This window comes from Odocoileus virginianus, chromosome 18, assembly GCF_023699985.2.
Source record: "Odocoileus virginianus isolate 20LAN1187 ecotype Illinois chromosome 18, Ovbor_1.2, whole genome shotgun sequence".
NCBI classification, from domain to species: Eukaryota; Metazoa; Chordata; class Mammalia; order Artiodactyla; family Cervidae; genus Odocoileus; species Odocoileus virginianus.
In genome coordinates, this window is record NC_069691.1 from 23,206,232 (window position 1) to 23,232,937 (window position 26,706).

The following is a 26,706-nucleotide window of genomic DNA, read 5'->3' on the forward strand; positions in this document are numbered from 1 at the left end:
TCTGCTTCAGATATTCTGCTATTGATTCCTTCTAGAGTACTTTTAATTTCAGCAATTGTATTGTTTGTCTCTGTGTGCTTATTCTTTAATTCTTCTAGGTCTTTGTTAATTGATTCTTGCATTTTCTCCATTTTGTTTTCCAGGTTTTTTATAATTTTTATTATCATTATTCTGAATTCTTTTTCAGGTAGTTTGCCTATTTTCCCTTCATTTATTTGGACTTCTGTATAGTTTGCTCCTTCATTTGTGTAGTATTTTTCTGCCTTTTCATTATTTTTTTTAACTTATTGTGTTTGGGGTCTCCTTTTCCCAGGCTTCAAGGAAAGTTGAACTCTTTCCTTGAAGAAGGTTGAATTCTCTCTTCCTTTTGGTTTCTGCCTTGCTAAGGTTGGTCCAGTGGTTTGTGTAAGCTTGGTGTAAGGTGAGATTTGTGCTGAGTTTTTGTGTTTGTTTGTCTTTCCTCTGATGGGGAAGGCTGAGTGAGGTGGTAATCCTGTCTGCTGATGACTGGGTTTGTATTTTCATTTTGTTTGTTGTTTAGATGAGGCGTCATGCACAGGTGCTACTCTGGTTGGGTGATGCTGGGCCTTGTATTCATGTGGTTTCTTTTGTGTGAGTTCTCACCACTTGGAACTCCCTAGGGGCAGTGCTCTGGTAGTCTGGGGTCTTGGAGTCAGTGCTCCCACCCCAAAGGCTCAGGGCTTGATCTCTACTGCCTGCAGTTAGTTGTTGTGGTCTCGATAAGTTGACGAATGAAAAGAACCCGAGGTTTTGCAAGGTCCTCTTCAGGAGGACATTGAGAAGGACCAGAACCCTGTCCTGCCTGCATCTGAGGTCTACAGGAGTGGCATTCTCGGAGGAACCAGACATGTCACAGGACCATGTCTCTGTAAGAGGCTTGCAGAACCACACTGAGCTTGGGAGCCAGAGTCTGAAGGCTACATGAAATGTCTTGTGATAAATAATGTTTTGATGTTAAACATTTTAATGCCACACTGTCCTCATCTAAACCCTTCTTTACTTTAAAAATACCATCATCAAGTAGTTAGGAATAAAAAATGATCCAAGTGAAATGTTAGCTAAGAAACTGACATTATGGTAAAACTAATCACAGTAAAATGATCAACAAAACAGCTACTGTGTCAAAATGATCTGACTCAGTACATGGCAACCTCAGAGGACCACTCTCAAGAAAACAAGGTAAAGTGAGAAAACATGCTAAACAGGCAGGATAAAGAGGATATGCTTCCGTACCTCAGAAGGAATTCAATTTTAATCAAACTCTCTGTTGCATAACTCAAATATTCCAAACAGTATCTAGGTCTCTGCTTCTAATAGCTTTAAATAAAACCCCCTCGACATGTTCTTACCAATCTCTATCTAATTTGACATAACCTAAATTCTATGCTTAACCTTTGAATTCTGGGCAAAAAACATTTAGATGGATCTAGCCAACCTGACCTTTCTGATATCTCAAGAGCACCTTAAAGCAGTGGTTTTCAAACTCAACATCCCCAAACATCCCTGGGGGACTAGGGAGAAATATAAAGTCTTGGCTCATACCCCAAGTGTACTGAATCAGAATTCTAGGGGTTCAGCCAAATGCAAGAACCACCTTCAGCCAAATGCGACAATAAGCAAGATCACCTTGCTTATTTAACTTCTATGCAGGGTACATTATGTGAAATGCTGGGCTGGATGAAGCACAAACTGGAATCAAGATTGCCAGGAGAAATATAAATAACTTCAGATAACGCAGATGACACCATCTTTATGGCAGAAAGTGAAAAGCAACTAAAGAGCCTCTTGATGAAAGTGAAAGAGGAGAGTGAAAAAGTTGACTTAAAACTCAACATTCAAAAAACTAAGATCATGGTATCTGGCCCCATCACTTCAGGGAAAATAAATAGAGAAAAAATGGAAACTGACAGACTATTTTCTTCGGCTCCAAAATCACTGGCTGGTGACTGCAGCCACGAAATTAAAAGACACTTTTTCCTTGGAAGAAAAGCTATGACAAACCTAGACAGCATATTAAGAAGTAGAGACATCACTTTGCCAACAAATGTCTGTATAGCCAAAGCTATGGTTTTTCCAATTGTCATGTACGGATGTGAGAGTTGGACCCTAAAGAATGCTGAGCATCTAAGAATTGATGCTTTTAAACTGTGGTGCTAGAGAAGACTCTTGAGAGTCCCTTGGACTGCAATGAGATCAAATCAGTCAATCCTAAAGGAAATCAACCCTGAATACTCTTTGGAAGTACTGGCGCTGAAGCTGAAGTGCCAATACTTTGGCTACCTGTTGTGAAGAGCTGATTCACTGGAAAAGACGTTGATGCTGGGAAATACTGAGGGCAGGAAAAGAAGGGGGCATAAGAGGATGAGATGGTTGGATGGCATCATTGACTCAATAGACATGAGTTTGAGCAAACTCTGAGAGATAGTGAAGGATAGGGAAGCCTGGGGTGCTGCAGCCCGTGGAGTCACAGAGTCAGACACAACTAAACAACTGAAGAACTACAACAACCCCTCCAAAACCTTACCAACTGCAAAAAATCCAAATACACTTTTGAGAGTCAAGAAGTTGGGGAAAGGAGATCCTTCTCATTGCTTTATATTTCTCAAAAGATGGCTCATTTCATCCTTCATCCTTCTTTCTCTTTCTAGCAGTCTGAGTATCTCCCTGGAAATCAGTCACTCATCAGAGAGGGTCTCTTATATCTGGCCTCCCAGAGCTCTCTGTAGGGGAGGGTTTGGAAGCTGCACTAGGCCCACTAGCAAAGTGAAAGTGAAATTCGTTCAGTCGTGTCAACTCTTCACAACCCCATGAACTATACAGTCCATGGAATTCTCAGGCCAGAATACTGGAGTGGATAACCTTTCCCTTCTCCAGTGGATCTTCCCAACCCAGGGATCAAACCCAGGTCTTCTACATTGCAGGTGAATTCTTTACTATCTGAACCACAAGAGAAGTCCTAGGCCCTCTAGGAAAGCAAGTCAGAAATGATCAGTGACATGTCTGCTCAACGACACTGACCATGAATTTAGGAAAGAAGGGGAAGGAGATGGCCAATATCAAGTGTTTGACGCTCTTTGTTGTCCACGGTGGCTCAAATGGTAAAGAATCCGCCTGCAATGTGGGAGACCTGGGCTTGATTCTCTGGTTGGGAAGATCCCCTGAAGGAGGAAATGGCAACCCACTCCAGTATTCTTGCCTGGAGAATCCCCATGGGCAGAGCAGCCTGACAAGCTACAGTCCAGGGTAGGGGGGCGGGGGGTCACAAAGAGTCGGACACAACTGAGTGACTAAACACAGCACACAGTGATCTGAGCACCACAGTCATGACTTAGCCTTCAAAGGCCAGTTTTAAAGTTCACTACACTAGAAGATATTAGTCATCTAACTAAACCTCCCTCTTTGGGGTTCCGCCAGGGCAACACACTTTCCAACCCAGTAATGTACATTAGAATCACCTGAGGGCTTTTTAAACACTCGGTGAGCCTGAGTACTGCCCCTGGAGGAGATTCCAATGTAGCAAGTTTACGAGGTGGGGAGGACACGGCATACTTCAAAGGCTCCCCACGTAATTCTAATAGGAAGCCAGGACTGAAAACCCTGCGGCCCTGCGGTTTACACGGTGTGGTAGCCAAACCAGCACATCAGCACCACCCAGGATTATATTAGAAATAAGAATTCTCAGGCCTCAATCCAGACTTATTAAATCAAAAACTGTGGTGGTGGGGCTGAGCAGTTTCACAAGCCCTACAGGTGATTCTCACGTATAACCAAGTTGGAGAGTCATTGACTGTGTCCTGTTCACACCTCGTTTAAGAACCTTACCAGGAGGAGATTCCAGGAAAGTAACTGCTAGTTCCATCTACACTCAAGATCACAGTTTGCAGTTTTTAAAGACAAAAACAACTTCCTCACTATTATAAGCCAAGTAAGCTAATAATAATTCCAGCTTGTCTTTCACTTTAGGTTTCCATGGAAGGTGTTAATTACTGTTTCTGTCTGCCTTCAATGGTACATCATAATTCTAACCTAGCAGTTCCCAGAGTATTTGTGTGCTGCTGAATGATTTTCAGAGTGTCACCGTGGTATGGGGAGCAAGCTGAAGCAAGCTGTCCCGCGCACAGCACAGTAGGAAATGGAAAGGTAATTAAATATTATCTGGCTATGTTCTCCACCAAGCTGGAAATGCTCTCTGGGTTTAAAGACTGAGCAAATAAATAAGAGAAATGGGGACAAGTTTCTTGACACTTGTGTTGTAAGCTCTTTAAACAACTTTGGGATCTCACTGTCACAGCAAACAGACCACGTGAAGGCTTGGCTACCCAAACCAGATTTCATGCCACAGTTTATGGTTATAAAATCCTTCATCATCCACATTTATCAGCCATCCCTCAATGAAATCTCAATCAAATCAAGAAGGCAGTGTTCCTTGCTTGCTGAACAGGAGAGAAAACTACACCCAACACTAGGGAGGAAGCCACAGAACAGAGCTCCGGAGACCTGACATACTCCGGGTGCTAATCTTTCCTTTGAGCTGCTGGTTTCCCCTCAGAAAAAAAAAATACACTGAAGAGAAGGGCCATATGGCAGCCTCCATCCAGGCAGGAACTACTAGAGAAAGAGAGAATAAATGCCTGCTGTGAGCGTAACACAGGACTGCGCCAGATTGGAAGACATTATGAGGGCCCAAGAGCAGAGTCCAGGCAGAGTCACCAGGAAAACACGCAGAAACACTCAGGTTTATGCCTGAAAATTGCAGTTCTCCTGCTTAGGCATTTTAGAACCGTAGAGTTGCTTTTCAAGTCCACTTGATGTTAAATAATCCTCTATTCTACAGAGCTTGGCTCTTTTGCCCTTTGTTGCAAGCCTGCCTCATTTTGTTTGAGTAGTGCATCGCTGCAAAGGAAGACAGGTGGTCTGCCTCAACCCCAGGGTAGATTCAAAGCCAACTTCATTATGCCATCAAATGATGGCAAAAACACCCCTGAGATCAGGAGTGCCAGAGTGAAAATGAATCTGCAAGCATCTTATCAAGAATTTAAGTGTTTTGCCATATGCATGTCCCCCACAATAAAAATAACATTTTTGAATTGTATGAAAATATACATCATGATTTAAAAAAATTTTTTTTTAGTAATCTAAAATACCATAAGGACAAAAAATAAAAATCACTTGAAATTCTATCACCTTGGGATAATTATTTGGGTGTCCATCCTTTGATCCTCTTTCCATCTATGCCTCTGCATAGATCTGTAAAACAGTATGGCAGTCCCTCAAAAAGTTAAACACAGAATTACCATATATCCAATAATTTCATGTCTGGGTATACACCCAAAAGAATTGCTAGAGCTCAAATAGGTATTTGTACACCAGTGTTCACAGCAGCATTATTCCCTATAACCAAGAGGTCAAAACAACCCAAATGTTCACTGATGGGTGAATGGATAAACAAAATGTGCATACAATGGAGTATTATTCAGCCTTTAAAAATGAGAGAAATTCTGACATGCCACAACATTGTCGAAATTTGAAGATGTTATGCTAAATAAAATAAGCCAGATAAAAGGACAAATATTGTATGATTCCATTTATATGATGTACCTAGAGTAGTCAAGCTAATAATGACAGAAGGTAGACTCATGGTTGCTAGGGGCTGGGGCAAGAGGTAAGTGAGGAAATATTGTTTAATGGGTACAGAATTTCGATTTGAGAAGATAAAGAAGTTCTGGAACTGGATGGAGTTGATGGTTTTACAGTGATGTGAAGGTAAGAAATGCCATTGAACTTGACAGTTAAAAACAGGTAAAATAGTAAATTATGCTCTGGGTATTTTACCACAATGAAAAACTAAGGTAGAAAATATTTTAGGATGTAGCAGCTGATGCTACATCCAAAAAGTATGCCATCCGTACTTATCTTTTAAATACTTGTTTAGATTCCTAACTTCTGGTGACTGAACTCTAGAACTCTATAGACACATTGACCAATTTCAACTAGTCAGGCATAATAAAAACACCAGGAAATGGTCCCTTGATGATAAGAGATTACTAAACCCTCTGTTTTACAAGTATAACTTCAGTGGCTAGCATGGTACACTAAATTCTTTTTCTGTGTAGAGTGGTCAAGAAACTTGTGTTTCTTCTTACAGTAACTATAAAGTTTACATTGGTCCCTGAGATTTCACTAGCCAGCAGTAAATCATGATGAACTAAGCTGTAAGTAGTTAGCCCTGTGGTAGACTGATTCTGAGACCTGGAACACAGAATTATAAGACCTGGAATTTATAATCTTCTTGTGGGGGAAAAAAAAAACTACCACAAATAAACCAAGATGGAGGCTGTAGAAAGCTACAAATGAAATCATTCACATACAGTATGTGGTAGATGCCTTTGTCTTTTTCCAAACGAGACATCAAATTTCCTAGCTCACTGGAAACATAGCCCCTGTATTTTCCCAACAAAGAAGGAGGCATTTCCCCATCTGTCACAGCAGCCTCTGCTTAGGACCAGAAATATCTACTAAGCTTCAACAGAGCCTCTGTAACTCTGAAGTCAGCTCTTGGAAAATGGGTGGTGTGTCCGGGAAGTTCTGAACTGGAGAAGGCATCACTACCGAGAACTACAAAAGAATAATGATTTCTTTTCCTCCTCCATGGAAAATGGGGTCTCCCTGGCAATCATACAAATGAGGAGAGTAAGAGAGAGAAAGAGATTCAGGTCAAGTGAGGAGAAGAGAGAAACCTACAAGATGATGGTTCTCAACCTTGGCTGCAAGCTGGAATCACCTGGGGGCGGGGGGGGGCTCTAAAGGAAAACCCATGCGTGCATACCTTCCCTCACCACACTCTTTCCCTATCAAGATGTTGATTCTATCTGGGACTGTGAGCTGAACACCAGGATTTTTTATAGACTCATCATATGAGTCTAGTTTCCAGCCCAGGCCTGGGAACCACTGCTTTACAAAAGGAGAACTTCATCCTTCAGTCAGTCTTCTGGAGACTCTGCCCAGGACCTCAATTTTCTGCGAGAGTTAATGATTTAAAAAATGTTAAAGTGGTCTTGCAAAATTGCTCTCCAGTTAGATACAGAAGATGTGATCATATTCCATCACTAGAGGGCAGTTTCTTCATTGTCAATACTTAATTAAGGTATTGCCTCACGTGAATTCACTCAGGTTCCTCTCATTGAAAAAAAAAAGCTGCATGATGATGTTTTAATGAAGGTATACTATAGCCTGACTTTCATGACTGTCAGTTCCGTCCTATTTATGAAATGACTGTTTGAGATTCTAATATTAAATAGGCTTTGTGTCCTTTTATTTGTCACATGCCCTCTTCCTAAAGGGTTTGTATTGTACGGGATATGTTGTTTTCATAAAGTGTACGGCTTTGCTGTTACCTATGTTACCAAAACAGGAGGGAAGGTGTGATACTATCTGACTAAGATCTGATTACTTTCTGTCTCAGAAAGTGAGCCAATAAATGTCAGTTTTTAAATCATTTGATTTTTTTATCTTGAAATAGAAATTCTGCATTTCTAACAAGCTTCTAGGTGATGCCAATGCTGTGACTGCTGGTGGAGAAACCACCATGAGTAGTGGAAGGTAGAGAAGCTGGGGGCAGACACAAGATTCCTCTTCTGAAGATATCCTCAGATGTTAACTTACATGTCGATGACATGTCTGCCTGCCTATCTACTCCCATGAAGACAGAAAGACCACAGATCCAGTGATCCAAGCTGGATACACATCAGAATCATTTGGTTGCTTCTTAAAAGCAAAGATTTTTAGTCTCAACCCCCTGAATACCAGTAGGTCTGGAAGAGGGCCCAGGAATTTATATTTTTTAACTAGTACCCAGGAGATGTTATGATATCCTTCTGTTTCTGTTGTTGTTGTTGTTTTCATGTTTAAAGGCAAATGAATTTCATTCCTTTCCATGCAAAACATAATAAGCTATCTTATATGCTTGTTGTTTCTTTTCCAAATCAAGTTTGGAAACTTGATTTGGATCCTCCAACCTTGCAGGATCCACTCATCCTCTACAGTAAGCCATCTTATACCATGTTCTGCTAAGCATCTTACATAGGAGAGACTTGTTGACTAGTTAAGGGGTTTGTGCTGGGAGAAGAGCTAATGTCTACTGTCTCTTCTGTTGCCACCAAGCTCACGGAGGTCCATTGTCAACTTGTATCAACAGATGCCTACAGAAGCCATTCAGAGAGTCATGGCAGGGAGGAAGGCATAGGACAAGAGATTTCTATTCTGTGATGGGGTCAAGAGTCTCAAAGTTTCCATTAAGTCCTGGTCTCCAAAGCCATACATAGTTAGTTATTTTCACTGCATTCTGTTGGAGCAGTCACAAACTTTCACTCAGATACAAGAAGGAATATAGACGCCAGTACACATTGGGAGGAGTGTCAAAGTCACACTTGACTGGCCACTACATTTCCATGAGCTTGCCTGTTTTTGAAAATCACTTTTGCTCAAAATTTTTTATTTTACAGAGACTGAGGTCAGAAAAGGGGAAAGGATCTTTCAAGGTTATTGACAGAACTAGGATCCAGACTCTCCTGGTCCTACTAGATTGAGGCATGGCTGCCTACAAGGAGCTCAAGTCTGATTCTTAAACTGTAAGATGGATGCAGTAACTACCTTTCAAAGATGGCCCACAGTGAACCAGGATTTTCTACATTCACAACCACATGTTGGCCCCCTCCCACATTTAATTCGGCCTGCCCTAAAATGCTATGACAGATAGAATGCTCTGGAAGGGATGCTGTGTAACTCCAGAGGCTAAACCTGAAAAGGCTTGCAGCTTCCACATCCTTCCACCTTTGGAACACCACACTTTGAACCTAGACCCAATTCTGTGAGGGAGCTTTAGCAACCACTGGAGAGGTCCACATACTCAACTGGACTCCAGGCCAACAGCCATCACTACCTGCCCTGCTCTGAGAATGAGGCCACTTCTAGTCATCCATCCCAGGGGGTGGAGGATAACTGATAACTGAAGATAAGATAACTGAAAAGACAGAAGAAGAAATCCCTTTACCTGTTAGGCTGGAAAGAGATTCGATCATAGCCAGTGAGTTCACACAAATCCTTCTCGAGTTCTCGGAAAAGCTGCTGGTACCCTTGAGCTTGGTCCAGAGGCACAAAGGGGTGGATGTTTGCAAATTCTTTCCATGTGATAGGCTGAAGAGCAAGAGGAGAAATCATATGCATATGTATACATTGTAATAGTAATAACAATACTAACTTTAATAATGATGTGATGATGATAGCAATAGCTAACACAGAAAGTGCTTACTATGTGTCAGGCACTAATCTAAGCACTTTAAATAAATTCATTCATTTAACTCTTACCGCAATCTTATAAAGTAAGTACTATTACTGTCTTCATTGTACAAGTGAGTCACAGTGGCCCCGGAAACAGCACTTACACAACAATATAACATTTTCCTATTTTTTCAGGAACAAAAAAGCCCCCAAATTGATTTCGATCCATGAAACTCAATGAGTTGTTTCAGGTATGGTTTATTCAAACTCTTGCATAGCACATATGTTATTCTTTTTTTTCATTAAGCAGAACAAAACACCAACATAAAAGTAAATGGGGAAAATCCTATTACAATATAAGATGATTTTATTTTCCTGATGTGATCTGTCATATCAGAATAATCCTACAGAAAAAAAGAAACATGCTGGCCTAGTACAGATACTTACCAAACACCACAGCAGGATACAAAAACCTTCTGTTGATACAAGGAATAAATTAAAACCTCAATCTCAACCATTTTGGCACTGAGAAATGATTTATAGAAAGCTTAATTCCACCTGAGCTTAACAACTACAAATTGATAAAAGCTTTTAACATGGCAGATTTAAAAGGGAGTCTGGTGGGGAGAGGTAGGAAGACATAAATGCTATATCTTTACTTATTTTAATATTTAAAAATAATTTTGGTCATAAATGTAAATGATCAGGTTGTGATAAAGTTAGCGTTTCTGCCAAGATTGTTTAAGAGTGAGGTAAAGGATTTCTAAAGTAGTTATTAATCACAGTCCCAGTGGCAGCTTCTCTCATTAACTACTATGCACAAGCCAAGACACTGTCTCTGCTAAGTCCCCTCTTAATAGATGTGACCTACTTACCGTGAGTTCAGATGAACTGTTGAGCTTCATCGTACAGGACCCCTTTAAGAAGCACAGCCAAAGTGTATTACGTTAGTGACTTCCTATGTTCCATCTGATCAGTCCTCCCATCTCTCTGAAAGGCCAACCATTCATCTATCTTGCAGCATATTAGGTGTGACCCAAAGAGGTGGAATCAGGGTGGGGATGGGAATGGAAATGAAGGCAATAATTACCAGTGGAATCATGCTATGAACAAGGGAAATGTCTTTGTTTTCCAATCTCTTCATGTATCGGACAATATTTGCTTCTGAGTGATAGCTGTGAACAAAAAACATAGGGTTTAGACCAATATAATTAAATAAGAGCCCACACACATCTTTCTAAAAGGTTAAGATACACTGAAATCTACCTTCAACATACAGATCAAAATAGGCCATGAGCAACATGCCAACAAAATATCAGAGACAAGGGCATGGACTGCCCCCCACAAACCACAGAGGATTCCCTAGGACAAGAAGCTGCCCATGGGAGTGAGAGAAAGGGCTGGAAAGAGGACGATGCTGAGTCCCTGGCTACCATCTTCAGCCTGGCAACCAGGCATCCAAACTCCCATCTTTTTCAGGAGTAGAATTATGGGTTACGGTGCCCAGGGAGCAGAACCATCAGGAAATATGATGTGCTCTGTGACCAGGTTAGAATTGGGATTTAGCAGTTACTCAGGCTGAACCACCAGAGAAGGCAATGGCACCCCACCCCAGTACTCCTGCCTGCAAAATCCCATGGATGGAGGAGCCTGGTGGGCTGCAGTCCACGGGGTCGCTAAGAGTCAGACACACTGAGCAACTTCACTTTCACTTTTCACTTTTACACATTGGAGAAGGAAATGGCAGCCCACTCCAGTGTTCTTGCCTGGAGAATCCCAGGGACAGGGGAGCCTAGTGGGCTTCCCTCTATGGGGTCGCACAGAGTCAGACATGACTGAAGCAACTTAGCAGCAGCAGCAGGCTGAACCACAATAACCATATCGTAGTTGAAGCCACTCTCCACTGTGCTCCCAATGCAGAAGTCACACAAGCCACACAAACCTGTTGAACACTTGATGTGTGAGGAATGGGCTAGTCCTCTTGAAGGCAGTCCCTAGAATACCTCTCCGCTCCTCGCCCATGCTTTCAGCAACCAGCTCCTGCATGGAGAGATCACAGACACTGAAGGGCGGGAATCATGCCTGGAACCACATGTGAAGCAGGCTCCCATTAAGCGTGTGTTCTGAGACAGCACCAGAAATTCCCTACCACCAACCTCTCACCCCTTTCTGGGACATGTGGCATGGTGCAAAGGCAGAGGTCAGGGTCACGCAGTGTGGCAATTCTTCAAAATACCACGCTTAAGTTCTGTTGAACTTAGCGACAGTAAATAAAAGCTGTACAATTTTTACTGCAAAAACAAAAGTTGACATCTCCTGCATGTTCCATAAATAATGAAGCAAGTTACAGTAAATTATTTTAAAGGGCTATCTAAAAATTTACCATGACAAAGCTCAAGTGAGGATTCTTATCTCTTTTGTCTCTTTTGTCTTTGAGAACAATTCTAATAAAATACAAATGTCAAGACCATTCAGTAGGAAAAGGAACAGTCTCTTCAACAAATGATGCTGAGAAAACTGGATATACACATGCAAAAGAATGAAACTGGACCCTTATCTTGCAGCATACACAAAAACTAATTCAAAATGGATTAAGGATCTAAATCTACAAGCTAAAACTATGATATCTGGGACTTCCCTGGTGGCCCAGGGGCTAAGACTCCATGCTCCCAATGTAGGGGGCCCAAGTTTAATTCCTGGTCTGGGAACTGAATCCCACATACTGCAGCTAAAGATTCTACATGCTGCAACTGAGAACCAGTGTGCCAAAATAAATAAAGTAAATATTAAAAAATAAATAAATAAAATAAAATTATAAAACTCTTAGAAGAAAGTATAGAGGCAAATCTGCATGACCTTGGATTTGGCAATGATGTCTTTATGACACCAAAAGCATGAGCAACAAAAGAAAAAACAGATAAAAGTGCCCTTTTGTGCATTAAATGACACTATCAAGAGAATTAACACACAACCCACAGAACAGGAGAAATATTTGCAAACCATATGTCTGATAAAATATCCAAAACATATAATACGTGGCTTGTTCCTCATTCTTCTCCAGGCTGATAAAATGGTTTTCTGGAGCCCTCAGTGGGTGTTCCCTAAATTCCTCAAATGCATGGAACAAATACTGTGATTAAATTTAAATTAAATGCAGAATTCTAGAGGGAGGATACTTATTCAGTTTTGTTTATTAATTAATTTAAAAGAGAACAGTGTAATACTTCTTTGATAATTTACATTTGTTTTCTGATTTGAAGTCAGGTCTCAAAGAGGACTTAGACAACCAGGACAGCACTGATAAACACTCTGGAACCTATTTCTGCTTCCTTTCAATGGTTCATTTAGCCAATATTTATTGAGTGGCTTTTTTGCCATAAGCTTTGCAGCGTGTTGTGATTAACACCTTGCTACAGGTGTAGGTAGCTACTGATGCCTCTCTTCCATCTCATAGAATCTCATCCTCACATGTCCCTGCTATTTCATCATTTTAGAAACCTACTCAGTCACACCACATTGCTTCTAGTTCTCATGCTATCTCTCTCCTCCTAGCCTTTGTGGCTGCTTTTCCCGGCATCTGGAACACCTGTAGCTCCATCCTCCTTCTCTGCAGTTGTGTCTGGATAGCTCCTACTCATCTTTCAGGTCTCCACTTAAGAGAATTTCTTCCGAGTCTTGGTGAGAAGCTCCTCCTCTGTGCTCATCACAGACAGTGCCCATCATAATACCTAGACCGCATTCTTGTGCTTGTTCAGATCCTCACTAGACTAGAAGCTCCATAGGGCAGGAAATATGTCTGATTTAGCACTATCCTGGGGACTTAACGACTTCCCTGGTGGCTCAGATGGTAAAGCGTCTGCCTACAGTGCGGCAGACCTGTGTTCGATCCCTGGGTCAGGAAGAGCCCCTGAAGAAGGAAATGGCAACCCACTCCAGTACTCCTGCCTCAAACCCCATGGACAGAGGAGCCTGGTAAGCTGCAGTCCATGGGGTCGCAAAGAGTCGGACACGACTGAGCAACTTCACTTTCACTTTGGGGACATAACACATATTAATGACCTGGCACAGTGTATTAGGTTAGTTTTCCCGTAATCAATATAACCAAGATGTAAATGTTATGAAGCTTTGTATTAGGAATAGCTTCAATTAAGTACAATTAACAGTCTTTCCAACTAACCTGGCTAATCAGTCCTGGCTGGGGCCCAGAGCAGTGACCTCTAACTATCAGCAGTCACAGGAGCAAGGGAAAATCAGTAGTTTAATTTTAACAGCAGGCCAAGGTCATTCCTGGGCCCCCTCTCCCTCACAACTCAGGCCCACAAGAGGCAAGGCCATCTCTGACACCTCCCCAAATAGTCCTTATGAGGAGTGTGTATTTTAATTTACTTACTGCAGATGACTCACAGCCAAAGATCCACAACAAGTCATCCAGATCTTTTTCATTGACTGTTTCATCAAGAGAAATACCAAGCTATAGAAATGAAAATGAAAGGGAAAACATCAGCTGTAAATGCCAAGATCAGGGCTAACATAAAAAGGAATGAATTTGAGGAACTTATAGTGAGGTGGATGAACTTTAAGAGACTGTCTTACAGAATGAAGTAAGTCAGAAAGAGAAAAATAAGTATCTTATATTAATGCATATACATGGAATTTAGAAAAATAGTTGTGATAAACCTCTTTTCAGGGTAGGAATACAGATGCAGACTAGAGAATGAACTTGTGGACACAGAGCGGGAAGGAGAGGGTGGGATGAATTGAGAGAGGAGCTCTGACATATATATGCTACAATGTTTAAAATAGCTAGCTACTGGGAAGATGCCTATAGCACAGGGAGCTCAGTGCTCTGTAAGGATCTGGAGGGGAGGGATGGCGGGGTGAGGTGGGAGGGAGGCTCACGAGGGAGGTGATAGATATACACTTATGGCTGATTCATGTTGCTGTACAGCAGAAGCCAACATGACACTGTAAATCAGTTATCCTCCACTTAAAAGTAAGTTTTAAAAAAAGAATTGAACACACACACACACACACACACACACAAAATCAGGGCTGAAACTCTTAAGAGAAGTCCAAGGGGAGAAAGTGCTAGACAAAACTCTCCGTTGTTCTAAAAAAACAGAATATCATTATGTCCAGGTGGGCTCTGGGGCAAAGCAGGCTAGTCCAGTCCCAAACTCCACAAGTTTCAGAGTTTTACAGCCACATCTGAACTCTAACAGTCTGAGGGCTGCAGGGCACCCCTTTTGGTACTAGATAAGCTCATCATTTTCTTCCCTTAACTTGCCTCATCCTATCGCTTATCATAGCCTTTACCTTGAACAGTCATATTGTGAATAAAGGAGTAGTATGAGCAAAATATGTGCCTAAGAGTTCCATGTATGTATGAAAACACAACACCTTAAGGAAAGCTGACAATGAATTACCATTTAAAAACTCACAAAGTTCCAAACTGGAAATGAAAATTGTTTACAAAGAAATAGATTGTGCTCAAAGGTCCAATACTGAGATCTTTTTTAAATAAAAAGATATTTTAATGAGAAAAGTTATGAAAATTTATAGAATTTGTAAAATGAAACTGAAAGTCTGACTTACTGTGCTATCCTCAAAGAGCCGCATATTTATTTGTCGCTGAGCAGCCCGGCCCAAGACCTCCTTCACTGAGCAGCCACAATGAATCTTCAAAGTGTCAAAGAACAAGTCGTGCTGCAGCTGGTGCCCTGCTCGCTTGAGACCTAGACAAAACAGGAGAGCCACCAGTCTCTACAGAGAAACCTGACCCTCTGCCCCAGAGACTTCACAGAGAAGTGAAGAGGTAAATCCTACTGCAGTCTGTTCCGGGTCCTACCCATTGTTTTGGTTGCTGCTTTCAAACTTTAAAAAATTAAATATTTATTATTATGCTGTAGAAAGTTGTGAAATACATATAAAAATGGAGGAAAAATCACCATAATTACCAGCCACTAATAACGAATGGTTACTTTCTGGTACAGATTCCTCTGTACCAGATTCCTCCCAGATTCCTCTGCACAGATTCCTCCCAGAAGAATGTATATGTATGTGTCTCTATTTGTAATATATCACATATATACACTTCTTTATCCTGAAAAAAATATTTAACATATTATGAACACTTAGCTTTTAAATAGATCAAAACTCCCTATCATTATTTTTAATGGCTATATAATATTCAACCTTAAATTATGTACCATAATTTTAACTAATTACTTATTACTGGACATTTAGGCTATTTCCAAGATTGTAATATTGCAAATAATGTTTTGGTGGACACCCTTTACATCCTTATCTGATTATTTCCTTTAGAGACATTCCTAGAATTTCTGGATCAAATTGTAGGCACTTTTTAAGTTTTTGATACAAATTGTTTAAGTGCCCTCATAAAAGTCATACCAATATCAGTATTCTTTTTTAATCTTTGCCAATGTATTGGGAGAAACACTATTTTATTCTTTCAATTTACATTTATTTGATTAATAGTGGGTTGAAATTATATATGTTCATTTGTATGCTTTCTTTTAAAATTACATTTAATGTTCTTTGCTCAGCTTTTTCTCAGGGTGTTCATCCTTCTTGTATATGGGGTCGGGGGGACTGAGCAAAAGCTCAGTATACTAAATATATTAACACTCAGTCAATCATAGGTGCTGAAAATATTCTTCCGCAGTTTTTATCCGACTTTTAATTTTGCATGTGACATTGGACATGCAGTGAGTTTTTAATTTTACTTATTCACAATTATCAGTCTTGTTACAACCAAAATTTTTAAAATAGACAACTGACTCACCTTCAGATAAAATCAAAGTGGCATTATGCACCCTCCTAGCAATATGTTCCAGCCCATGGGACCCATGGTAGATTGCAAACATCACAGCCATATTCGCCAGGAGAGCCTAAACAAAGAGCATTTAAAGGATGATGTTCAGCAATGTGACAGAGACAGGTACTGAAACTGACAACAGGGACTAAGCAAAACGATCAGACTTCCTGCTTCCTCCATGCAGTTGGGAATCATTTATAACCTGCCTGGCCATCTGAGGGGAAAAAAAAAAAAAAACAGCATCTAAGGCACCTTAGAGTCACTACACTAAACCTTTGAATATGACCATTAATGAGAGATTCCATTCATGCAACATAATTTTGCCACTCGTAAAGGGGCAATCAGACTGTCATCAGATATGTGATATTTAACAGTGGAAGACAGTGGAACAAAGACCTCAGGGGAAAAAAGTGAGATCTAAGAATTTTAGGCTCAATAAAATGGTTCTTCAAGGATAAAAGCAACAAAAATTTTCAAACACACAAGAACTCAGGGAGCATAATTCTCTTGACGTCTCAAATAAAGCACTAAAAACTGAATTGCAGCCAACCAAGAGGTGAATGGTAAATTTACAGCAAAGGACCACCAAAGATAAAAATGCAGGACATGGAGAATAAAACCAAAATGAGATGGCAGGAGATACATTAGAAAGGGAAAATCAGAACCTACGGCTTATTTCCTGCTGACAGTAAGGTCACCTTCTCAGGTAAGTTATCTCTTTTGACTGTTGATTGAGGTTTCACAGAAGTATTTACAGGGAAGTATGTATCCTGGTGTGATACAAAATGGGAAAGAATGGCATTGAATCTCTCTTGAAGCTCTCAGAGATTCAGGGAAGGAGTCCAGCATAGGGAGCAAGGAAGGGACCACTGTGATGGCACCTTGGATCACGGAGAAGGATAAAACGAGGGTGGCTTGGGTCAGATACCAAAATGAGTGCCAACCTGGGGGAAAATAATGGAGGCCCACCTCCTATTTCTCCTTCTTCTGGCTCTCTCTCTCACCTGTTTATCTTCTAACCACGCAATATCATCCATGTATCTAGTCCAAACTCAAGTCTCTGACTCCTCAACTGCCTTAGTCCATTTGATTCTCCCACAGCCTCTAAAATCTCATTGGTCCAGCATCACAGTCTCTCTGAAGTTTCCAGTCCCACTAACGTGACCTTTGTCCTAAGGTACTAGGTCAGCAGTTCAAGATCCACCTTTATGGCCAAGCACCCCAAGGTGGGAAGGGGCCCTTCACGAAGTAGAAACACATCTCAGCTGAGAAACACAATGCTTTGAAGTTGGATGATGTTCAGTATCAGATCTATTGTGTTAGGTACACTTTTCCTCTGTGAGGCTGCTATAAGGAATATCTCTGTGGCAACTGCTAAACAAGAAAGTTCTTGAAAAATGCCAGAAAGTGAAATCAGAGTCAGTAAAGAAAATGAGGAAAAGAAGATATCAGAGAACACAGAAGTAGGCTTTCTTGGACCAAATCCCAGAGAGAGTACAGACTCTCTTGTGGACTTCAGTTAACAGTTAGAAGTAAATACAGAGGAACACCTTACAGCTATGGAGAGTGCATTTCTGAAGTAAAACATCCATAGAACAGAGTATCATGGCTCGTGGCTATGCTGCCTGGAAATGAAAACTCAGGCTAGAGTTCACAGAAAACCCTGGAAATCTCCCATCATAGAAAGTCTTGTGGAGGTTGATTCATGTTCCTTTTAAACTAGAGATCATGAACTAGAAGGAAAAAAAGAAGTAGGAACATAACTTCTGTTCACTGTAGACAGCTCAAGTTAACCTGGAAAAATAATTCAAGCCTTGAAGCAAAAAACCCTTAGTGTACTTAATGATCAGAGAGACACCTTCTGGAAGAATATGATCAGAAAGCAGCAGAGGAAGAGAAGATATGTTAGCAGAGAATTCAGCAAAAAAATGAAGGGTAAACTATAGAAAGTAAAGGCAGTGTATAAAGATCCATTTGCTGTCAACAGAGGACAAGCTTGTGACAACTGGCTCCTACCTGTGATACTAAAGGAGCTCCTCCCTGAAAAGCAGCCGTTTCCCTGAGACAAAAAATATAATGCAAGAAAACCAACAGAGGATACTGTTTCAATGACAATGACTGTAGAACAAGCTATTACTGTTGGTGCTGTTTAGTCATTAAGTTGTGTCTGACTCTTTGAAACCCAATGGACTGTAGCCTGCCAGGATCCTCTGTCCATGGGATTCCTTAGGCAAGAATACTGGAATGGGGAGCCATTTCCTTCTCCAGGAAATCTTCCTGACCCAAGGATTGAATCCGCATTTCCTGAATTGGAAGGCAGATTCTTTACTGCTGAGCCACCAGGGAAAGGCTCAGAACAAGCTGTAAAAAGACCTTATCATCAACTGCATCTGTGGAGAGGCTTTCTAAAACCTGATGGTGGTACTGTGAGCCAATGCCCTGAGGGGGGAGAACACTGTACTGCCAGCTGAGTTATCAGAAGATCTTTTTCCCTGGCCCTGAATGGAAGAGATGAACCTAAAATGGATAATGCTCAGGTGTAGTCCTCCACCTGCTCCCAGGAATTGGCTGAGTGTCAATGAATACTGCTCCCTCTAACCTGAGCTCTTGGGCAATGTTCAAAACTCCTCCTCTTTCATCCCATCCATTTCAGGAATAACTCTCATGAGTTCTCAGTAAGAATACCCCATGACCACCACTGAGTGGCCAATCTAAACCATCCCCTCAATACAGTCACCTCAAGTATCTTTACTCGCCTTCCTCACACTAACCTGGAGCGCCTCCCTCTCAGCTGTAAGAGAATTACCATGCATAACAGATCTGCCCTGCAGCCAAGAATGCCAGAAACGCTAATGGGTAAAGTATGTACATACATGGAACCCCAGTACAATACAAGACTGGCATTCTGACGAGACCACAAGGCTTGTCTACCAACAAGATCTTGTCATTTCTGGTGTGCCAGCTGCTCGGTAGATGATGAATGAATGAAACGACAACTCAGTAAAATGAATAAGTAGATCATTTCTGTAGACTGTAAGGCATTCAGTGAGCAGGTCAGGTTTGGGATCTACCTGAGCTGTACAGATGTTGCTGGTAGCCTTGTCTCTCCGGATGTGTTGCTCCCTGGTTTGAAGAGCCAGACGATACACTTCTTTTCCACTGACATCTCTGGACCAAGAATAAAACATTCAGTCAGCACAGATCATCGCAGTACTGAGAGTTGCCATAAACAGAACTGCTTCTTTCCTTCCCATCTTGAAGTGAATTCAGCAATGTTACTTAGGTTCTAGTCCATAAAGAACAATTTCCAAACTATCTTCTTCCAAATGGGACTACTAATTTTCAGTTTGTACCCTGAGGATTTGAAGCACTGAGATGTATACAATAAGTTGGAAACCTTAAAAGAAAATTTCCCAGTAATCTCCCAGCCTAAAATAATGATGATAATTGAGGATTAAACTTCACTCTGAGCTTCTTGGAAGACTTCTTGGAGAACAGGGAAATACTGAACAAGGGAAACAGAATATTTATACCAGAAATCTGAGCAACTATGTGGCTATAAATAAAGTTAATAATCTTACCACTTGTCTCTAATAAAATCTCTTCTTTCTTAATGCAATTAAAAATGTAGATAAACACAGAGATTCAGCAGTCTTATCTACTATTTCATCAACTCTTTGGTCCACTTTCCAAAAAGGTCAGAAGTTCAATACCAAAATCAGAAGATAGTAATTGATATATGAAATTCTTTTAAAATCAGAAAACCTCTGCCTCATCTCATCTGGTGAAGAGACATCACTGAAAAAAGCTAATGTAAAAATACCTAAAGAAAATATCATTTTTACATTAAAAAGCAAAGTGCCTTTTGCTATTATGTGACAAAATGAAAGTATTTCAGAACTTCTCATCACCATCACATCAAGCACTAATGCAGACTATTCACTTACATTAATAGTCCAATTTTTATGAAAGGTCAAAAATAATATGCTAAATCTCCACAGTAATAATTATGGAACTCATCTAAGTTCTTAACCTGATGATCTTTAGCTGTGAGAAGCACTCAAGAAAGTATATTCGGAGGGACTTCCCTGGTGGTCCAGTGGTTAAGAATTTGCCTTGCAATGCAGAGGACTTGGGCTTAATCCCTGGTTGGGGAACTAAGATCCCACATGCCATGGAACAATTAAACCCATGCACCACAACTATTGACCCCACGCACTGCAACAAGATCCCACACGACACAACTGAAGATCTCAACGCTGCAACTAAAACTCAATGCAACCAAATATATAAATAGATATCTTTGAAAAATACTTTAAAAGGAAGTACATTTGGAAATTACTCAAATAGCCAAGGGGCAGGCCCCTAGGAAAGAATGTGGGTCACACTCAATGTGTGCATAATAGTCTCTTACTGCACTTGTCTTTACACAGCCACATGGCAAGCTAATCCTTTCAAGAAAGAGACTAGTTAGATATAGAACACACCTAAAATATTCAGTCTTTCAAGGCTTTCATCGACCTAAATAAATTCATTTCTATAACTTCAGTACAAATATATTATACATTGCATGCATACTTTTCCAAATATGCACAAATGCATGGCATTTGAGAAAAGGTACATGGCATTTGAGAGCTAAATATAGTAGAATGGTGTGTGTGTGTTGGGATGGGTTAGGGGGTAGATAGGGCACTTATACCCCAAACATTAGTATCCTAAATATGTTCTCTCTTCTGACTCTATGTTCTATATTTCCTTAATTGACCCAAAATGACCCTGTTAAATTCCAAGAGAAATCAACAACTTTTGTGAGCAAGAGAAGGAGCAAGGAAAACCACAACCACAGTAGAAGGGAAAAAGCATGAGCTGCTTTACCTTGTTACCCCCACCATTCTTCCAGGCATCATCCTCACCAAGTTTTCTCTGACAGCAAAAAAGGCTGCATGTGGTCCACCATAGCCCAGAGGCACCCCAAATCTCTGTGAGCTGCCCAGGGCGATGTCTACCCCAAATTCTCCAGGAGGCCTCAGGATGCACAGAGCTAAAAGGTCAGTAGCACAGCAGGCCAAGCTCTAGAAAGGAAATAAGAGAAAATGGAAAAGGTCGTGGCCTTCCCTGAGAATAGTGGGAGGGTATCAAATTATCTCCATTACAGGCAGACTGGCAGAGTTGGTTTGTACCCCGGGAAATGTGTTTATTCATTCATTCATTTAAAATATTTACTAAGTGTCTACTATGTGCCAGGAGCCAGGGGAGAAAGCAAACTTGAAGAAAGGAGGTAGGAAGGAGGCAGCTTTACCATACTAGGTGATAAAGGTATGGAAATTAAAAACACTGAAAGAATAACAATAATCATTCAAAGTTTAGACACTCCTCCATGGACCCCCACAAGGAAAGATTCTCCTACCCCAGCCTCGTGGACTCTCTCTACTAGCTCCGTGAAGTCCTCCACCTTCCCCTCAGTGTCTGGGTACTGGAACAGCACTCCACTGACATCTTTGCGGCTGAAGTCCATTTCATGGGGTAACTTCAGCTCAATGAGGACTCCAGAATACCTGGAAAGACAAAGAACCACCATGTTTTTGATTTACAGGGAAAATCAAATTACCTACAGTTCCTTCTCCATGATAGAGATTCATATTCGGCGTCCTTCCTCAGTGCCCCACCCCCTACCCCATCCCAACATGCACACATACACCCCTATTCCACACCTGGCCCTTCAGTACTAACAGTGCTTCTCGCTGGCTCATATGCATCCAACAGCTCAGCTTGTTTCTCTCTTCTATCCTTCTGCTCTTCTCCCCCTTTCCTATCAGAACATGCTCCTGGGACAAGAGCAGGAACATGACTTCTTATGGCTATAGAACCAATACCAGTAATGGAAGAGCCGTCGCTACCTTGACTTTAGATGGGCCTTAGTGAAAGTCTCTCAGTCGTGTCCAACTCTTCATGACCCCATGGACTGTAAAGTCCACGAAATTCTCCTGGCTAGAATACTGGAGTGGGTAGCCTTGCCCTTCTCCAGGGGATCTTCCCAATCCAGGGATCAAACCCAGGTCTACCGTATTGCAGGCAGATTCTTTACCAGCTGAGCCAAATGGGCCTTAGGTGAATGGAAACCTCAGTAAGACAAGGAAGAAAACCTTTCTTAGTTTTGTAACTATCTAATTTCTATCATGTTAGAAAACCACTTCTGAAGGAATGGTGGTATGAGTTCAGGGGAAAGGCTTTCACAAGGAGAAAGCAAATAAACACACCCACGTGTGGCAGCTGTGCTGTGTTTGTTTTATTTGATTACAGCAATTAAAAAAATGTGCTTTCATCTACATTGTACTAACCCTAGGTATTATGTAGATTCCTAGGAGCCATGTTTGTAGGAATTTCAGACAGGAGTCATGTTTGTAGGAGTATATACAAAATTATGACAGTGTGTGAGAGTTCCACTTTTACTCTGTGCTTTTCAAACTTTTCAAAACACTGTTGAAATTACTTTGATATTCTTAATCTTCTTTTTACAAAAAGAGACAAAAAAATGTGGTAATAAAAAGCAAAGGCAATCAAATCCACTGTGTATTTTCCCCTAAATTCTGACACGGCTTACTTACCAATAAGATCATGGGAAGAAAGAGGGAGGGAAAATAAAACTCAACAACCCCAACTTAAACCAGGTTCACCTCCAATCACTTTGGAAATAAGAGGAAGAGACAACAGAGATAAGCATAATATTATCCCCGAGTTCAAAATTCAAATAAAATTAATTACTTGGCTCGAGTTTGGACGACAGCAATTGTTTGTGGGTGGCAACGGGGGTCAACAAAAAACTTCCTCCTCTTGTTCTGCCTGTTAAAAAGAAAAACCGCATTCAAACATGAACATTAAAGAGATCAGAGTATCTTCTAAGAATGCAAAAAAAAGATATGGTACTAAAGGAAAGTCTGAGCATAGAATAGAAAGTTATCAGTCACGAATAACTAATGGTAATGTTTCCTAATCAGAATTGCACTGAAATCCAATTCAAATTCTAACCCCATTTAGCAAAATCAATCTTGAACTGATTTAAATTTTTAAAAATATACTATGAGGAAAAAGAAACAAAAGGGTAGTAATTAGGTACAAGTAGAAACAAGAAACTAAGTCTTCTAAATAAAAACATTTGTGAATTTTATTGCCAAAAGAGCATTTGTTGCTGTTTAGTTGCTCTGTTGTGTCAGATTTTTTTGTGACCACATGGCCTATAGCCTGACAGGCTCCTCTGTCCATGGAATTTTCCAGGCAAGAATCTGGAGTGGGTTGTAATTTCCTTCTCCAGGGGATCTTCCCAACCCAGGAGTCAAAACCACATCTCCCACATTGGCAGGCAGATTCTTTCCCACTGAGCCACCAGGGAAGTCCCAAAGGAATATTTATAGATTATCTAAATCAAGTGTCCTCATTCAAAGGAAAAGGATGGGATTCAGGAAACTTCTGAATCAGTGAACAGGCGGAGATCTGGGAAGAATGGGTGACCCTGAGGCAGCATGGAAGCTCTGAAGCCTTTCAACATACCCAGGCCTATGCAGACCTCCTGTCTGCCTGTTCCTGAGTTATATCATTTGCTAATACAATGCTTCTAGTAAGTAAAATGTTTCTCTGAGCTCAGTGAGCCACTCTAGTAAATTTAATGGAAACTTAGGAGGGGATCATGAAAACCCTGTGGGTTGAATACAACCCGGAGTTGAGATTGGCATCCTGAGTCAGAAGGGGCTGTTGGAACCCTCATCTATAGCCAGCTGGTCAGAGCTCAAAGAATAACCTGGGCTTGTGACTTGCATCTGAATTTGGGCAGGGGCAGAGGGGTGGGGTGCTGTCTTATAAATCTGATCCAAGCAATAAATGCTGGAGAGGGTGTGGAGAAAAGGGAACTCTCTTATACTGTTGGTGGGAATGCAAAATAGTACAGCCACTATGGAGAACAGTGTGGAGATTCCTTAAAAAACTAGAAATAGAACTTCCATATGACCCAGCAATCCCACTCCTGGGCATACACACCAAGGAAACCAGATCTGAAAGAGACATGTGTACCCCAAAGTTCATTGCAGTACTGTTTATAATTGCCAGGACATGGAAGCAACCTAGATGCCCATCAGTGGACGAATGGATAAGGAAGCTATGGTACATATACACCATGGAATATTACTCGTCCATTAAAAAGAATTCATTTGAATCAGTTCTAATGAGATGGATGAGACTGGAGCCCATCATACAGAGTGAAGTAAGCCAGAAAGATAAAGACCAATACAGTATACTAATGCATATATATGGAATTTAGAAAGATGGTAACGGTAACCCTATATGCAAAACAGAAAAAGAGACATAGATGTACAGAACAGACTTTGGGACTCTGTGGGAGAAGGCGAGGGAGGGTGGGATGTTCTGAGAGAACAGCATTGAAACAAGTATACTATCAAGGGTGAAACAGATCACCAGCCCAGGCTGGATGCATGAGACAAGTGCTCAGGGCTGGTGCACTGGGAAGACCCAGAGGGATCGGATGGGGAGGGAGGTGGGAGGGGGGATCGAGATGGGGAACACATGTAAATCCATGGCTGATTCATGTCAATGTATGGCAAAAACCACTACAATATTGTAAAGTAATTAGCCTCCAACTAATAAAAATAAATGAAAAACTAAAATAAAATAAAAAATAAAATTGAAAAAAAAAGAGTGATACTTAATTACATGTTACTTTACAGATTGCTAGGCATTCTCCCTGTTAACCATAACAGAAACCCTGTATGTAGAGGGCAACAATGTGCCCACTTCATTTCCCCAGGTGACTTGCAGGTACAGGTGGTCAGTGAAACAGAAGTAAATTGTTAAGTAGGGGCTTCCAAAATACTATTGGCTTAATTCGCTAGAAGTGCCCTTTACTTCTTCCTGAATGCAGACATCATGGCTAGAGCTCCAGCAAGTCATCTTGTGATCAGGAGGACTGTAGACAGGGGCCATTGCCTACCATTGCAGTAAACAAAGAATGTTGCCTGTCATTCCAGTTCTGCAAGGATGAAGCCACTAGGCACTGTAGCTGCCCATTGATGGTGCACTGAGAGGAGTTCAGGATGGAGAAAAACAGGAAGTATTATATATATGCTTTGGAGACTGACCTAAGATAGTTAAGAAGCACTTCTAAGGAATAACTTCAATGAGCCCAGATTCTTGCATCTCCCCATACACTGAAAAGCATTAACATCATTAACCTGAGACATCTGTTCTTTGTGAATTGCAGTAATCCTTTGATGTTCGACTACATGGGATTTTCTTCTCCCAGCAAAAAGTTTCTACATATTCTGGCTCCTTCCTGATCTCTCAGCAGCAGTTCCTCAGAGCTGTATGAAAGACTGTCTCTGGGACTATTGTCCTCAGTAAGATCCCTGGATAAAACTTAACTTGCAAGTTTCAGGTTGTATCCTTTTCTTCCATCTACAGGATGAAAGCCTCACACTGAAGATGAGGCAGAGAGGAGGGCATCAGTCCGTGATGTTACCTCCGAGCTGCAGTAACATCCCTGAACAACACCATGTATGTGATGGGCAAAACGTCTTTCTTAAGAATATAATGTTAAACAATGAACAGCAGTGGTTTTTTAAAGGCACTCTATTTTGTATCTTTTTATTATCTCAACTAACTTGTGTAATGATACTGATGTAATGTATCTCATACACATGTGTGTTGGTGGGGGGGGAGCAGGGGAAGCCGCACCCACACAGCAGTGGTGAGACTGGCCGATGTCCCTCTCCCTGGACCTCTTACCTGTGGCAGAGCTGCATTGCCTCCGCAGCCGCGGTGGCCTCATCCAGCAGGGATGCATTAGCCATGTCCAAGCCTGTGATGTCACACACCATGGTCTGATAGTTGAGTAAACTCTCCAGTCTCCCCTGAGACACCTCTGGCTGGTACGGAGTATACTGGGTGATCCTGTAAGGGACACAAAAGGCTATGTCCAAACTGTGAATCCACTATTCAGATTCACAAAATGCATTCATTTTAGAATTAGGTATCTGAAAACTAAGTTTTCCCCTCTTGAGAATGATATAATACATAGAGAAGCTTACTTTTTGTTTTCTATAAGGAAGCTTGGAATTAAATCATGGTGATAATACTTATCCTTTGGTTGGGGATAATCAGTACATACTTTTCTATCCCTCTAAGTTATGTCATCTTATATTTACATTTCAAGGATCTTATCATAAGTATGTGTTTTATTGCAAACTGGCTCTTAAAATCCACTTGGGCCTATCTGTGGTATTAGAAACAGAATTTTAGAAAAAACCTCACCTCAATCATGGTTCAAGAATCTAATATCTAATACTCAAGACTTTTGGCTTCGGAGGAGAGCAGTTTTGTTCATACTAACCAGAAGTCCTATGTGCGCCTAAAAAATTAATAGAGGTCAATTTAAGAATTGTCACTCTCCAGTTATTAGAAGTCTATGGGAGTTAACACCATAGCTATCAAAATTCAAGAATGCAAATAGTTAGAAGGCTGTATAGACATGAATTTTAATCTTATATCCTCCAGCTATTAGCCAAAAA

The 26,706-nt window shown here is 41.0% G+C and overlaps 1 protein-coding gene across 2 annotated transcripts in view; it reads right to left on the reverse strand.

The window, feature by feature from the left end:
• Positions 1–26,706, reverse strand: part of GLDC (glycine decarboxylase) — an 83,922-nt gene that overhangs the window by 33,316 nt on the left and 23,900 nt on the right. For both annotated transcript variants that reach the window (XM_070480457.1, XM_070480456.1), the window contains exons 4-15: positions 25,925–26,089; positions 22,898–22,975; positions 21,543–21,690; positions 21,011–21,207; positions 19,207–19,303; positions 16,103–16,208; positions 14,893–15,032; positions 13,688–13,768; positions 11,240–11,337; positions 10,388–10,472; positions 10,173–10,214; positions 9,071–9,213 (exon numbers count right to left, since the gene is read on the reverse strand). In XM_070480457.1, coding sequence (XP_070336558.1) covers positions 9,071–9,213; positions 10,173–10,214; positions 10,388–10,472; positions 11,240–11,337; positions 13,688–13,768; positions 14,893–15,032; positions 16,103–16,208; positions 19,207–19,303; positions 21,011–21,207; positions 21,543–21,690; positions 22,898–22,975; positions 25,925–26,089 — 1,380 coding nt within the window. The remainder of the gene's footprint in view (positions 1–9,070; positions 9,214–10,172; positions 10,215–10,387; positions 10,473–11,239; positions 11,338–13,687; positions 13,769–14,892; positions 15,033–16,102; positions 16,209–19,206; positions 19,304–21,010; positions 21,208–21,542; positions 21,691–22,897; positions 22,976–25,924; positions 26,090–26,706) is intronic.